We start from the raw sequence: 16,556 nt of genomic DNA on the forward strand, positions 1-16,556 counted from the left end.
CCTCTATACCCGGGCCTCACTTATTCGCTCCAAAAACCGCTTTAAACTTTTGATTGGCAAAATCCACTTAGCTAGTGGCTGGACTCGCTTTGAAAGCACCCGCACCCAGTTCTCACCCCAATGGATTTTGGGAAATGTAGTCCCGCGCTCCGGGTACTTGAGTACAGAAAAGCGGAAAGAAAACTACAATTCCCAGAAGGGAAAGGAACAGGACTATTTCCCAGTCGGGCGTTAGCGCTGTGGGAGGGAATTGGCAATCTCGCTGCCTACGTGGGAGAGAAGGGAGGGTTGGGGGAAGTGTGGAAAAGCAGAATTCGAGAGGCTGCCGCCTGAGGCAGATTTGGTGGGAGGAGAAGTAGAGGGGAGGAAAAGAGTGGAGGGGTGAGGTGAGGAGGGCATCTGGGTGGCTGCTCCAGGGAGGCATAAAGTTCTTTGGGATGTGGCTGAAGCCCGAGGAAGTGCTCCTGAAAAATGCGCTGAAGCTGTGGATGATGGAAAGGTCCAATGACTACTTCGTGCTGCAGCGGCGTCGGGGCTACGGGGAGGAAGGCGGCGGGGGACTCACAGGTAAGCTGTGGCCATTACCCCCACCCTCCCTGCCTCGGGCCTCGTGTTCGCTGGTTCTTAAAAGGAGGTGAGGGACAGTTACTCGTCGCCTCCCGCCGCCTGATCCTAAACCCTGAGCGGGGAGGGTGCGGGTGGGTGGGACTCGGATTCTTCTGCCCCCGCCGCCACCTTTCCGTCGCCCTCACTGAGTCCTGAGAACGCCTCCCTGTACCAGAAGTCGCTCTTTGGGTGGGACGGCGAAAGGGAGGAGGGGGTTCTTTCTGAAGCCAAGGAAGAATCTGAGGTAAAGGAGGGGCGGTTTCAGAGGCAGAGTACCTGCTCTGTCGCTTCCCATGGGGGAGGGGCTGGTGACAAGCATTAGACGTGGGCAGATCGCTTTTAGGCTAGTGATCAGGGCCAGTTCGCAGTTGTGCACTTAACTTTTTCCCACAACTTCTCCTCCTCCCCCATCTTTAACCATCACCCTGGCGGGGGGGGGGGGGGGGCGCGTAATTGTGTGGGAGGACGGATGAGGAGAAAGGGAGGAACTCCAATCACATCTAGGGGGATCGGCGTCAAAAGAGAGATTCCGGAGTCAGGGTTGGGGGGGAAGAGTCGGAGTGCGGGGGGAAGGTGAGGATTAGGTCTCAGAATTGCTAATTCCGCCCCGTTTAGCGTTTTTCACTTTGTCTCCAAGTTTTCGATCCTTGGGATCCCCGGGATCCCCTCCCAAAGTAACCGTTGTACTCGTTTCTCTGTTGAGTGTTTGGCGCTGGCTGCCCTTTCTTTCAGAGCCAAGGTTGTAAAGCAAACCGATTGAACAAACGCAAGATTCTCTTCCCGCCTAATCCATCCTGCCTTCACTTCTTTGATTTACAAATCAAGAACTCTATTTAGGTCTAGTCTGGGAACTTTGTTTTGAGACCAGCCTTCTTGGGCAGGTGCAAACTTTTGGTCACTGGGGAGACCAGAGCTCATTTTCGTGACAACTTCTAGTTTGATATTGTGGCCTTGAAGTGATGGTCCAGGATTAATTCATCAGCGAGATGGAACGAGAAGGAAGTGTCTCAAAATTTGCTAGTTAGTCCCATCATAATCTGTTGAATGATGTTCGACAAATTCTTTCATTCATTCAACCTTAAGAGCCTACCGTGTGCCATGTCGAATGCTAGTATACAAAGATAATTAATATTCAGTTCCCTGTCTTTGAAGTATTCATAATCTAGATAAGTGGCAGAGGGTCGGGTTTGAGGGAAATAATCAGCAAACCAGGCAAATTCTAATTATGACCTGTAACTGCTAAACCCGGCAAATTGTAATTAGAACCAAATAACTGAAGGCATTGCTTTTTCTCTTCTGTTAAATGGTGTCTACCTCAGAGTTGAGAGGATAAAATGAAAGATTATAGGTGCCAAATCAGTATATTGTTGAGATGGTGATGAACATGTGCTATTATTTCCTTTTTGTCTTTTTTTTTTTTTCAAGATCCGGGTAGTGTGGTGAGAATTCTGAGGTCCTATGGGACATTTAAAAAAATATCTTGCATGACCTATTCATTCTATTCAGCTTCTAAAAGAGCCCTCTTGAAAATACCACCACAAAAATTGTCTGATTAAACTTCATGTTTTGCCACTTTATAATTTTCAAAAATTAGAAGTGTTATTTTGCTGAGGAGCCTTTCCATTTAATAGATGTATATATTTTCCAAATTAAAATTTGAGAATCAATGTTCATAATTACCCAGTGATGTAATTTGCCCATTTGAGTCCATTGAAAACAGATCAGAATATATTTAAAATATATTTTCCAGCCCAGTGTTACAGCATAAAATTTTGGTTCCCCATAATTTTATTTGACCAGAGTTTTTCTGGTGCTCCTGTCCACATTTACCAAAGTTTATTTCACTTTGTTACAACTACTGTGTTCCTGAAAAGTAATAGGTAAATCATATTTTTGAGAATCAAATCACTGTTATGTAGTAGTAAATATGTTTTTACTTGTTGTAAATTTTCTTTATATAATCACTCCTTGTTTTCTTTATTTGGGTTTTCATTTGACTCGCTGTTTTGTTTGATTGATTGTTTGTTTTTTGCTCTGTGATTTGTGGGACTTTAGTTTCCTGACCGGGGACTGAACCCAGGCCCCTTGGCATTGAGAGCCCAGGAGTCATAACCACTGGACCACCAGGGAATTCCTTTGATGTGCTTTTTGTTAAAGCATGCATCAGTTGCACCAGTTTCTTATCTCTCTCCCACCCATTCACATTTACTCTAGCCCCATCTCTCTAAAAGAAGAGAGGGTTTGTCTGAAGAAATAAACCAAGATTTCTGTCACACCTGTATGATGAGAACAGGTATAGCCCCATTTTTGTGGTCAGTTGGTATCTCACCATATTTGTCTTTTATCTGTGGTGTGGTAGAATGCTTGAAATTACCACATGAGAGCTACCACTATTATAGTTAATATAAATTAAAATGGATCAGAGTGGAGCAAGGAAGGGTTTTTAAGGTTTATTTGGTTCTTTTTGGTCCAAAGCAAAAGTGTGCGCTGATTTTCATGGCTGCTCAATTACTGTATTCTTAAAATTGTGACTCCAACAACTTTGCTGTGCTTTACCACAAATACACATTTGGATTCACTCTCATAGGAGATTGATTCTGTGCCAGCATAAGCTTGCCTTTGTCCATTTTGTTTGCTAAAATCCAATGCTACATGCTCCCCCTTTAAGAGTTTTGTTTATATATTTTATTTTAATGCAGAAAATGAACACCTAGAGATGCTAATATTGTACTTTTTTTAAGATTTCATTTCTTGGCCATATGATAATTGGCAATAAGCACCAGCAATGTAATGAATTTAGCTGTGGATTTGGTGAAGTAAGTTGGCTCTTTTTTTTTTTTTTTTTTTAATTCTAACAATGGAATTGGAGTAACAGAGAACCCTAGGATGATTTTAGCAGGTGACTAACATGGAAGTTAGAATTCTGACGTCCTTCTAAATTTTCTGAAACAGTTCTAGTGGATATCTGGTAGATTACTTAGCATTTGCCTAACTGTACCTTACTTAATTGTCCTAGTTCCCAGCAGGGTGGAATATCTTGTGAAAAATTTTTTATACATAAGATTATTTTTCAGATAAAGTGATTTTCATTTAGAGAAGTAATTCACCCTTCTAGATTTTTGCAGTTACCTTGCAGTATTACTTGTTCCTCCTGGATGATAAGGGTAATGACTTTTCTCTGGCACCTAGATTTACCACTTGGCTTTATGTAATTAAAAATAATTTATGCATATTTGGCTTATTAAGCACAAATCAACAAGTTGCTTCTCAGATGGTAGCTACTACATGAGTAAAATTATGGGGCTACAGTCTATTAAGTACTCTAGTATGGGACCTAGGAAGGTCTGCCAATTAGGAAGCTTTAATTTAGATAGTTTGTTGAGAGTATTTTACTTTTTTTTTTCTTTTTTTTCCCTTTATTTATTTATTTATTTTCCAGTGGGTTTTGTCATACATTGATATGAATCAGCCATAGGTTTACACGTATTCCCCATCCCGATCCCCGCTCTCACCTCCCTCTCCACCCGATTCCTCTGGGTCTTCCCAGTGCACCAGGCCCGAGCACTTGTCTCATGCATCCCACCTGGGCTGGTGATCTGTTTCACCATAGATAATATACATGCTTTTATTTATTCGGCTGCACTGGGTCTTAGTTGCAGCATGTGGGATCTAGTTCCCTGACCAGGGTCTGAACCCTGGCATTGGGAGCTCAGAGTCTTAGTCACTGGACCACCAGGGAAGTCCCAGTATTTTACTCTTGAATTTTCCATATCTGAATAGTGTGAGCAGGTTCTTGTGTGTTAGGCTGACAGTCTCCTTCAGTAGACCTTATTTTTTTTGTGATGTAGAACTAGACTAAGAAATAAAACATGAAAATGGAGGATGTTTCCTTATCCCTTCTTGCATCTTGGCACTGCTACTTTGAAATTAAACTATCTGTAAGCAGTAGAACATGATAACATTTGAAATGAGCTTCTCATTTTATGATATTTATATAAACTTAATAAATCACTATGTGTGTTATTATAAACACATACATAAAAATCAATTAGGTAGCCTTTAAAAAAGTTCTTCATGACCATCCCTCAAAAATACAAGGTTTTCTCTCCCTTTTCCCTACTCCCAACTCAAGGACCCAACTCTGAAAATGTTCTCAAGTTTTCCTTAGCAAAATATTCCTGCATTCCATACTCACAAAGGAACCAGCTGATAAAATTTTGGCCTCCCAGATACCTCATTACTGGGACCTGGGTGCCAAATAGTGGCCTTGACATTTCATTTTACATAAGGAAAAATCAACCCTCCCACCCAGTCCATCGCCCCCACCCCACCACACTGTAAATTAATAAATATCATTTTGGCTTATTAAAGAGAAAAATCCCATGGGGCAACCCCTAGGGAGGCAAATCACACTGTATGCTCCCCTCTCTTCTTCCCTTCCTGGAACGTGTATCCATGTGAAATCCAGTAAACAGTTGCCTTTAAAGATCTCTTAGAATGATGAAGGACAGCTTTGCAGGAGGTTTTGAGACATAAAGGATGGTCAGTGTCATCACTTTTTCTAGGTAGTAACGGAAGGATTATTGAGTGCATACCTGTGAGCTTCAGGCCTTTCTTCAGATACCTGTTAATAACACTGCTCTCTTGCCCTTTTCCCTACTCTTCTTGCTGCTAGGGTCTTTCCTCCCTTAAGCATAGCCTGAGAACCACCACTCCAGTTCACTCTAGGGTCCTCAATCCTCAAGAGTTAAAGTGATAATGATGTGGATTGTGTGCAAAGAGGTTGATTTCTTTTCTTTTTTTGGTTAAGATATTGGAGGTTTATAATGTAAGTGGGAAATTAATATTTGCTGTCAAGTAGATTTCATTCTAATGAAAAATGAATGCTAAGAAGTGATGACACTGACCAACCTTCATTTTTCAAAACCTACAGACCTGTTCTTGTCATATCATTCAAAGAGATCTTTGAAGGTAATTTTTACTTAATTTCACCTGTATCAAAATGTCCCGGAAAGGGAAGTGAGCACCGTGTGATTTCCCCTCCCCAGGGGTTACCCTAATGAGATTTTTCTTTTTAGTAAGTCAACTACAAGCCAAAATCCACAAATGCATGAATGCACCACCTAGTCCAGTGATTCCATGTACCCCATTAACCCTATTTCATTTATCTTCCTTGATTCTTTAATATTTTTATGTGTCTGTTCAGTTGTAATTGTTTTATAAAAGCTTTGTCACGTGTAAAATGGGAACAGAACTTATCTTCAGTATCTCATGGCAATGTTACATGAGTTAAATGAGTTTTGAAACTTGTGAGCAACTGATTAAACATTTGACACCCATTTATCTGTTAATAAAGGAATGATTTGTTTAGTGCCATTTTCTTTTTCTTAATTAATTAATTTAAATTAGAAGATAATTTATTTATAATATTGTGGTGAGTTTTGCCTTACTTCAACATGAATCACCCATGGGTGCACATGTGCCTCCTGATCCTGAAACCCCCTCCCTCCTTCCTCCCCACTCCATCCCTCTAGGCTGTCCAGAGCACTGGCTTTGAGTGCCCTGAATCATGCATCAGGCTTAAACTCTCCATCTATTTCACACATGGTAATGTACATGTTTCAATGCTATTCTCTCAAATCATCCCACACTCCCCTTCTTCCACCTAGTCCAAAAATCTGTTCTTTACACCTGTGTCTCTTTTGCTGCCTTGCATATAGGATTGTTGTTACCATCTTTCTGAATTCCACATATATGTGTTAATATACTGTATTGGTGTTTCTCTTTCTGACTTACTTCACTCTGTATCATAGGCTCCAGTTTCATCCACCTCATTAGAACTGACTCAGAGGCATTGTTTTTTATAGCTGAATAATATTCCATTGTGTATATGTACCACAACTTCCTTATCCATTCATCTGCCGGTGGACATCTAGGTTGCGTCCATGTCCTAGCTATTGTAAACAGTGCTGCAATGAAGATTGGGGTACATGTGTCTCTTTCAGTTCTGGTTTCCTCGGTGTGTATGCCCAGCAGTGGGATTGCTGGGTCATATGGCAGTTCTATTTCCAGTTTTTTAAGGAATCTCCACACTGTTCCCCATAGTGGCTGTACCAGTTTGCATTCCCACCAGCAGTGTAAGAGGGTTCCCTTTCCTCCACACCCTCTCCAGCATTTACTGTTTGTAGACTTTTTGATGGCAGCCATTCTGACCAGCGTGTGATGATACCTCATTGTGGTTTTGATTTGTATTTCTCTAATAATGAGTGATGCTGAGCATCTTTTCATGTGTTTATTAGCCATCTGTATGTCTTTGGAGAAATGTCTGTTTAGTTCTTTGGCCCACTTTTTGATTGGGTTGTTCGATTTTCTGGTATTGAGCTGCATGAGCTGCCTGTATATTTTGAAGATTAATTGTTTGTACGTTGTTTTCATTTGCTATTATTTTCTCCCATTCTGAAAGCTGCCTTTTCACCTTGCTTATAGTTTCCGTCATTGTGCAAAAGCTTTTGAGTTTAATAAGGTCCCATTTGTTTATTTTTGTTTTTATTTCCATTACTTGGGGAGGTGGGTGCTAGAGGATCTTGCTGTGATTTATGTCAGAGAGTGTTCTGCCGGTATTTTCCTCTAAGAGTTTTATAGTTTCTAATCTTACATTTATATCTTTAATCTAGTTTGAGTTTATCTTTGTGTATGGTGTTAGAAAGTGTCCTAATTTCATTCTTTTACACATGGTTGACCAGTTTTCCCAGCACACTTGTTAAAGAGATTGTCTTTTCTCTATTGTATATTTTTGTCTCCTTTGTCAAAGATAAGGTGTCCATAGGTGGGTGGATTTATCTCTGAGCTTTCTATTTTGTTCCATTGATCTATATTCTGTCTTTGTTAGTGCCATTTTCTTTACCTGAAGAGCAAATAAGGATCTATATTTGTACCATTTTTTTCTAGTAGTTACTTTTCCCATGTTGTACCCGACAATGGTTTGTATAGTCAAAGCTATGGTTTCTCTAGTAGTCATGTACGGATGTGAGAGTTGGACCATAAAGAAGGCTTGAAAGTGAATGTGAAAGTCACTCAGTGGTATCTGACTCTTTGCGACCCCATGGACTGTATAGTCCATGGAATTCTCCAGGCCAGAATACGTGAGTGGGTAGCCTTTCCCTACTCCAGGGGATCTTCCCATCCCAGGGATCGTACCCACGTCTCCTGCATTGCAGGTGGATTCTTTACCAGCTGAGCCACCAGGGAAGCCCAAGAATACTGGAGTGGGTATCCCTTCTCAAGCGAATCTTCCCAACCCAGGAATTGAACTGGGGTCTGCTGCATTGCAGGTGGGTTCTTTACCAACTGAGCTATGAGGGAAGCCCTTAGTGCTGAAGAATTGATGGCTTTTGAACTGTGGTGCTGGAGAAGACTCTTGAGAGTCCCTTGGACAGCAAGGAGATCAAACCAGTTAATCCTAAAGGAAAACAACCCTAAATACGCATTGGAAAGACTGATGCTGAAGCTCCAATACTTTGGCCACCTGACACGAAGAGCTGATTCATTGGAAAAGACTGTGATGTTGAGAAAGATTGAGCGCAGGAGAAGGGGACAACAGAGGATGAGATGGTTGGATGGCATCATTGGTTCAATGGACATGGGTTTGAGCAAACTCTGGGAGATGGCATGCTGTAGTCCATGGGGTCACAAAGAATCAGACATGACTTCATGACTGAACAACAAATTATAGAAATTGATTTGGAGTAGTTTTTGTTCAGTCACTCAGTCATAGCCAACTCTTTGCAACCCCATGGACTGCAGCATGCCAGGCTTTCCTGTCTTTCTCCATCTCCCGAAGTTTGCTCAAACTCAGGTCCATTGAGCCAATGATGCCATCCAACCAGCTCACCCTGTGTCGCCCCCTTCTCCTCCTGCCTTCAATCTTTCTCAACATCATGGTCTTTTCCAGTGAGTCAGCTTTTTGTATCAGGTGGCCAGAGTATTGGAGCTTCAGCATCAGTCCTTCCAATGAATATTCGTGACTGATTTCCTTTAGGATTGACTGGTTTGATCTCCTTGTTGTCCAAGGGACTCTCAAGAGTCTTCTCCAACACCACAGTTTGAAAACATCAATCCTTTGGTGCTCAGCCTTCTTTATGGTCCTACTGTCACATCCATACATGACTACTGGATAAGCAATAGCTTTGACTAGATGGACCTTTGTTGGCAAAGTGAAGTCTCTGCTTTTTAATATGCTGTCTAGGTTTGTCATAGCTTTTCTTCCATGGAGCAAGCATCTTTTAATTTTGTCTGCAACCCCTGTCTGCAGTGATTTTGGAGCCCAAGAAAATGAAATCTGCCACTGTTTCCAGTTTTCCCCCCTTTATTTGCCATGAAGTGATGTGACCGAATGCCATGACCTATACAATATGCAACGATAACACTGCAAAATCAAAACAGTGGTATTTAACTAAAATATCAGGACTTAGACTAGACTAAATAGCAGGACAGCATTTCTTTTTGATCTATTATTGCCCCAAACCCAGAAGTCCTCAAACAGTGCTTCTACAGATACAGGCATCACTTGTCTTTCTGAGTGGTGTTGAAGAGTGTGTGTAACTCTAGTTGTCTTTGTTATATTTTTCAAAACATAATACTTGGAGAAGAAATAACCATTCAGCTGGTGAAAGGCCATGCTTCTGGTGGACAGCTGTGGAAGGAGTATGGATGTAAAATAAGCTAAAAATTAATAAAATAAAGGGGACTATACTGTTTCCCATGTTGCTGTACAGCTATGACATGGATTTTATATTACTTTTATGTTAGAAAATCTGCCCAGTTTTCCTCCTTTTGCTGCTGCTATGTGAGCACCACAGATAAGAGTAAATCCTAAATGTGATATTACAAGATGCATTCACTCAACAGATAATTACCAAGTGACTTCTAAAAATCAAGCACTGTTTTAGGTGCTACAGATGACAGCAGTGAGCAAAACAAAATCCCCGTTCTCCAGCACTGAAACAAGTATACTATCAAGGGTGAAACAGATCACCAGCCCAGGTTGGATGCATGAGACAAGTGCTCAGGGCTGGTGCACTGGGAAGACCCAGAGGGATGGGATGGAGAGGGAGGCGGGAGGGGGGATTGGGGTGGGGAACACATGTAAATCCATGGCTGATTCATGTCAATGTATGGCAAAAACCACTACAATATTGTAAAGTAATTAGCCTCCAACTAATAAAAATAAATGGAAAAAGAAAACCCATTCTCATGGGGCTAACATTTTAGTTGAGGGAGGCAAATTACTATATGGCTGGTAGCAGTAAACACTATAAAGAAAAATAAGGTATAGTAATAGAGAGGGGAGGGGATTGATAGTTTAGATAAGTGTGGTTTAGGAATGCTTCCTTAAGGTGACCTATGAGTAGAGACCAGAGGGACTAAAGTACATGAGCCAAGCAGATATTGTGAAACAGACTGAATATACATAATTCTGTCTAGGAATTTCAGTGTGAAAAGAAGCAGAGAAATGGGTGGTAGCTGGCTACTGGTTTGGGTGTTGGGTATACAGTGGTAAATAAAACAAAAATAGTTTCTACCCCCACAGACTTTATAATCTGGTAGGACAGACAAATAATAAGTAAGCAAGCAAATATATAATTATTGGGGTAGTCAGTAATAATATCTGCCTGGTTTGAGTGGCTTATAAATAGTCACACATGAGGAGTATTTAATACTCCCAAAGCAATTTTCCAGGGCCAGATCTGGTATAAAGTATGCTTTATCTAATTTCCTGTTAAATGATACAAAGATTTCCTAAAAGCAGTGATTAATATCAATAGGTGGTATTCTGGTGGCAGAATTCCAGTGTGACATCTGTGGAACAACTTGTCAAAAGCCAGTTTGGATTGTTTTTTTAAATTAAATCAGCCATCTCTCAGCACTAACAAGATCTGGGATGTGGCTTGGTAGAGAAAACTGGGGAGGACATTGTAAGTGGGAGGAATAATATGCTAGTGCAGAAGCAAAAGATGGCAGTTGTTGGGGACACAGTAGGTACTCCAGATTCACTTATTTGTGGCTGAAAATAGGAAACTCAAGATATATTGCCCTTAGCAACCAGAAGGGTTTGTTGAAGAGCAACACCCTCATCTATAGAAGAGGAAAACCTGGAAAACTGGAGATAGAAAATCAAAAGGACTTGAGAATGAAACCTTTGTTGTTTTTTGTCTCCACTGCCCTTTGAATTCCAGTCTAGATGGTTTTGTTTTTTTCTCTTTCACTCCAGTATAAAAAAGTGAAGTTTTAAAACAAGAGGTAATCACATTTGTTGATTTTTATCCTTAAATTAGTTGCTCTCTTGTTTTAAACTAACCAAAATCACAGCCAGCTTTAGTTCTTCCAAACAATGTTTTTAAAATACTGTACTATATATGAGTTTCCATTTGCTGCTACACTTGCTTTTTTCTTTGCCCCTAGGAATTCAGATGTTGTTATTTTCTTTAATTTTCTTAGGGCTACTCTTTTTGTGCCTTGATGCATAAGTCTTGAAGTGTATTAAGGTGCTGTAAATAAAGATGGTAACAATTCTCATATTTCTCTGTTTTAATCTTTAGAAATATAGCTGTATTTGATGGATAATTCTTACATTCTTTTTTTCCCCATGACATTGTAATCTGCCATTTATGCTCAGTTACTTACCTTTACAAAATTCTAAATCCTTTAATGAAACAAAGCTTTATTTTCAGTTAGGGAAGGAAATGAGTGCTTATGTATATCTAGTTTTCAAGTGAATGTCTGTAAAAAATGCAAGGAGAGGGAAAATAACGCAAGAGAATTATTTTTATTAACTGTTTTCTAAAGCTTTTAGTGTAAAGTTGGCAGCTTTCAAAGTGTCAACTATGTCTATTGGATTATTGTAAAAGAAGAGTTCACAATCTTGTTTTAAGGACTTAGAACTGGCAGCAAAAGCAGTAGAAAGAGGAAGACCTGTGGCCTTTACTGAGAGCATTACTTTCTCCTATGTGAATGTATTTCCTACTAAGTTTACCAGTTAGTTTGTTCATCAACATTTAATGAACCTGAGATTATAAAAAATTCAGTAAAGGTTTGACTTTGTAAACCTGGCAACTGAAGACAAGATACAGAATCCATTATAAAGTTTCGACAGTTATTTCTATGGCCAAAGCTTATAACTGAGTGTCTTACTTAGAATGGAAATTATATGTTCTTTGTATTAGGAAGTGCATTTTAATAACTTCTGCAGCTGGAGCAGTGTTGCCTTACACAATGTCCTCAATCCAGTGTACAGGCAGAAAAAGCCACTTGTCAAATGAAAGTGTACTAAACTAACACATTGATAATGAGTACCATCTTCAAGCTTTGGCTATTATATAGCGTCCCTTCCTCCAACACTCAGCCTACTTGTTCATATTATTATTAACCTAATGTAAGAAAAAAATGTTTATCAAATTTGCAGGTGTCTGAAAATTGAAAGTGACAGTTAATACCATAGCTCAGTTTTCTCAATACTGGCTGCATGTTAGATTCAGCTAAGACCCTTTTTAAACAAACTAAATGACACTGGAGTATTTATGGGTAAAATTATATGATATTTGGGATTTACTTTAAAATACTCTAGGAGGGAATAATGATAGAAGATTGGCAAAATGTTGGTAATTATTGAAGCTATGTCACGGGCACATAGAAGTTTTAGTTTATTATTCTCTTTTTGAAAATTTTTATAAAACACAGTTAAGGAAAAATAGAATACCTGGGCCCTACCCCAGATGAATTAAATTAGAATCTTCAGGCTTTAGTGGTTTTAAAAGTTGAGCTTGAGTAGTTTGTAAAACTCCTCCAGGGCTTACCTGGTGCCTCAGTGGTAAAGAATCTGCCTGCCAATGCAGGAGACATGGGTTTAATCCCTGAGCGGGGAAGATCTCACATGCCCCCGAGCAACTAAGCCCTTGTGCCATAACTACTGAGCCTGTGCTCTAGAGCTAGGGAGCTGCAACTACTGAGCCCATGCACGCTAGAGCTTGTGCTCTGCAACAAGAGAAGCCACCACAATGAGAAATTCTCAGACCACAACGAGAGTAGCCTCCACTTGCCGCCACTAGAGAAAAGCCTGTGCAGTGACGAAGACCCAGAACAGCCAAAAATAAAATAAATTAACATAAATAAATCTTTAAAAAAAAACTCTCCCAAATGATTCAAACTTGCAGTTACAGTTGAGAATCACTATCATGGAAAATAAAGTCAAGATTCAGATAGATCTGGACAAGTTAAAAGCTCAGTTGAAATCAATGAGATAAAATTTAACATATGTAAATGTAAACTGCATTTATGTTTTTTTTTTTTAAATCAGCTGTACAGGACAGAGAATACTTAGGTTGGTGCTTGTGTTTGTGAAAAAGATCAAAGTAGGTTAATTATCACAAGGTTAGTATGATGATAATATGACATCATGACTAGAAAGCTAGTATGATCTTTGACAGCATTAATACAACCATGTAGCCTACAGTATAAAAAACCTGCATTTGTTCAGATCTTATCTCATATTCAGGTTTGAAAGACACATTTTATGAGGCTTTGACAAATAGGTATGTTAAGAGAATAGCAGAAGAAATAATAAGAGACTCAGACAATCTCTTACAACAAACAGATGAAAGAATTAGGTATATTTTAAGCCAGAAGATGAGAAGAATAAGCACAGGGAGACAAGAGAACTATAATCATATTAATAATATTTGAAGGCCTACCATATTGAATAGAGCATATATTTTGTATGGCCCCAAAGTTGCAAAAGTAGTACTTATCCTAAGGAAGACCATCATTTTCTATTTTTTTAAAGTGTGTAAGAAATACTTTCATTTTTCTATCTTAAATGTTAAAAAATGTTCATTTCAGAAAATATGTATAGGTGTGAAAAAGAAAATGACCACCCATCATCCTGCTGCCCAGAGATAACCACTGTAACCCAGATTGGCTACCTAATGTATGTGGCTCAGTGCAAAATGAAAATGCAGGGGAAAAAAGAAAGAAAATGTGCAGGGCTCTATGTTAAAAAATTAAGAATTTAAAGATGTAACAGCAGAGTATTAAAGCAAGCATGGGGCCCTTCTGGCATGAGGCCCTATGGACAGGTCATAAGCTCATGAAACCAGCTTTAATTATATAACATCTAGAAATTTACAGTTCACCATTGAACAACATGGAGTTTGAACCGCACGGGTCCACTTTATGTGGCTTTTTTCCCCAATAAATACAACAGTATTATACAGTCTTCAGTTTGTTGAATCTGCGGATGTGGAGCTTCGGACATGGAGGGCCGACTGTGAAGTTATATGCAGTTTTGACTTGCGTGGGGTCGACTCCTCTAACCCCTGCGTTGTTCACGGGTCAATTGTAAAAATATTTTAGAAATAAGTTTCTAATTAGTAGAAATTCCCACCAATGCAATAGGCTGCCTTGGGAGAACTCTGGAGTTAAAAAGGGAAAAGCTAGGCTTCCTATCAGGGATACTATAGACTAGATGAATGTGTCGGTGGTTGGACTATATGACATGCTAGGATATTTTTTCATCTCTGACATCAATGGTGCTCTATCTCTATCCATCCAAAAATAATTGGTTCATGAACAGTTCATTACCTACAAGTTGTCTGTTTTTTAAAATCATAGAACCTTGCTTTTTGTTATCTTGCTGTATCATTTAATAAAAAATATTTCATATCAACTGTGGTGATGGTTTCTTTCAGAAGTTTGTTGCTACTTATATGGCAGAGTGCTATAAACTGCACAGACCTTTAACAGGGTATAGAACATTACCTTGCTCAGTTATAGACATTCAAAGAATGATTTGAGTTTCTTGATATTTTTAACTCTCTTGTTCTGTCCTGCAGCTGACAGACAGTATTCTTTTCCCAATTTACTATTGCTATGCATGCGTACTAAGTCACTTCAGTCATGTCCAGCTGTCTGCGACCCTATGGACTGTAGCTTGCTAGGCTCCTCTGTCCATGGGATTCTCCAGGCAAGAAAACTGGAGTAGGTTGCCATGCCCTCCTCCAGGGGATCTTTTCACTTAGGAATCGAACCCATGTCTCCTGAGGCTCCTGCATTGCAGGCAGATTCTTTACCTCTGAGCCATCAAGGAAGCCCATTTCTATTGCTATAGAGCTTCCCATATGTAAGCTGATTCATGACCTTGGATGTTCAGGCTGTCAGATGATAAACCTCTGTGTATATGGAAAAGCAACCCAAAGTTCTCTGCTCATTTTCTTGTACTTCTAGAACCCAGACTTTGGTACATATTAATTCCTGAATGGCTTGCAGGGACTTGATGATGATTATAGCTTAATGAGCTGTAAGACTTCCCCAAGGGATTTGAAATGTATTGCACTAGCTTCCAAATTATTTGTTGCATGGTTTTGCACTAGCTGCCAGATTTAAAGCACTTACCAAAACTGACCAATTTCCTTTCTGCATAGTGTAAAGCACTTATAATCTTGCAAACACTTCTGTTGCAAAAAAAATTACCTTTCATGACAGTGATTTTGACTACTTTGTCCCCAGTCTCAAACTTTCTATCAAGGAACTAATTTTTCTTATGTTACTCAGGAATGATGATCTGTAGTCTCTCCTTTCCTTTCTCCCTCCTCACACATCCACACTCCCATGTTAACTTTCAGCTGAGCCAAACTTTTCTTTACCTCTTTGTTCTTTTTGCCATTCTTCTAATACTGCTTTTTCTAGTGTATATGAAGAAGGAAATAAACTTTGAGCTCCTTTTCTTTGAAATGTGGCAAAATGTGCAATAAATAATTCTCCGTGCAAATTTGCAAAAACTTTTTTGAAAGCTTTTGCTGTTTTTAATTAATGCTTTTATTTGAACTCCTTATTTTGACAGTTTTGTTAAGTCATTGCATGTTTATTTACATAAACAGGCATTCATATACATGATTCCATTTTTTCAACCTGAAGATAGTTCCCTCTTTTGGTTTTCTTTCACTGCCTCTTTTATCTTTAGTATTTTCACTTTCCCATCTTCAAAATGAAAACATCCTCCTTTTTTTCTATTTCCTGAGTAATTTCAGTTACATTGCTCTGAAGAAGCTATCTGCATATGTTTAACTCCCACTTTTCTTTTTCACCAGCTCCCACTTTTCTTACTTTATCCCTAATCTCTTAGCCAGATCTCCAGTTTCTCACAGTCACTTTTTCATACTGAGAGTGATAGACTTATTTTTCCTTTTATCTCCAGCCCTTCAGTAATTCCCTCATTAGTTGACATAGAATCACTTCCTATGTCTCGCGTCTTCATTCCCATTCTCTCTTCCCCCGTACCGTCTCTTTCATAATATTTGTCTGGGTGTTCATATTTCTTTTTCTTAGTCTTCAATTCATATTATAACTTTTTCATATCAGATAATTGCTTTTTTCTATAAGCTGCACATGTTGTGATTGCCAAAATCTTCTAAGACTGGCCTCTAAGACTGCTAATTGATATGCTGCATTTGTGACCCCTGTTTTTACTTTTTACCAGTTCTTACATCTCTCTCCCACCCTTTCCTTTCAACTGAGCCAAGTTTCTCTTTATTTCTTTGTTTTATCATCTACTCTTCTAATTTACTTCCCTCTATGCTTATAATAACTCCCTACCTCACATCTGCCAATGTACCTATATTCTCATTCAAATCTTGCTTGAAATCTTAACTCCCTTTAAGTGGGTAAAGGTAGGAAAATAGCCAAAGGCCTGTTTTATAGTTGAGTTATTTTTTTCTCAAGTTTGTATGCTAAATCAAAGAGGAATGCCTCATAAAGTAAAACCAACACTCAACCAGTCAAAGCTTCCAGAAAAGAAAGGTTGATTTATGTTTCTCAGCTGGCTCATTGATACAGTCAAGTCAACAAATTTTGCTCCTGAAAGTCAGGGATAGAAACCTAGAGGTAGAAGACATGGTTAT

The 16,556-nt window shown here is 39.3% G+C and overlaps 1 protein-coding gene across 2 annotated transcripts in view; it reads left to right on the plus strand.

Moving 5' to 3' along the window:
• Positions 1–314: 314 nt before the first annotated feature.
• TBC1D8B (TBC1 domain family member 8B) overlaps positions 315–16,556 on the plus strand; it is a 79,282-nt gene continuing 63,040 nt past the window's right edge. Inside the window, exon 1 of one of the 2 annotated variants that reach the window (XM_061137320.1) lies at positions 315–567. In XM_061137320.1, the coding sequence (XP_060993303.1) occupies positions 438–567 (130 nt within the window). In that variant the 5' untranslated portion in view covers positions 315–437. The remainder of the gene's footprint in view (positions 568–16,556) is intronic. The other variant, XM_061137319.1, reaches the window with a different exon arrangement.

The sequence above is a fragment of the Dama dama genome, chromosome X (genome assembly GCF_033118175.1).
Source record: "Dama dama isolate Ldn47 chromosome X, ASM3311817v1, whole genome shotgun sequence".
Lineage (NCBI taxonomy): Eukaryota > Metazoa > Chordata > Mammalia > Artiodactyla > Cervidae > Dama > Dama dama.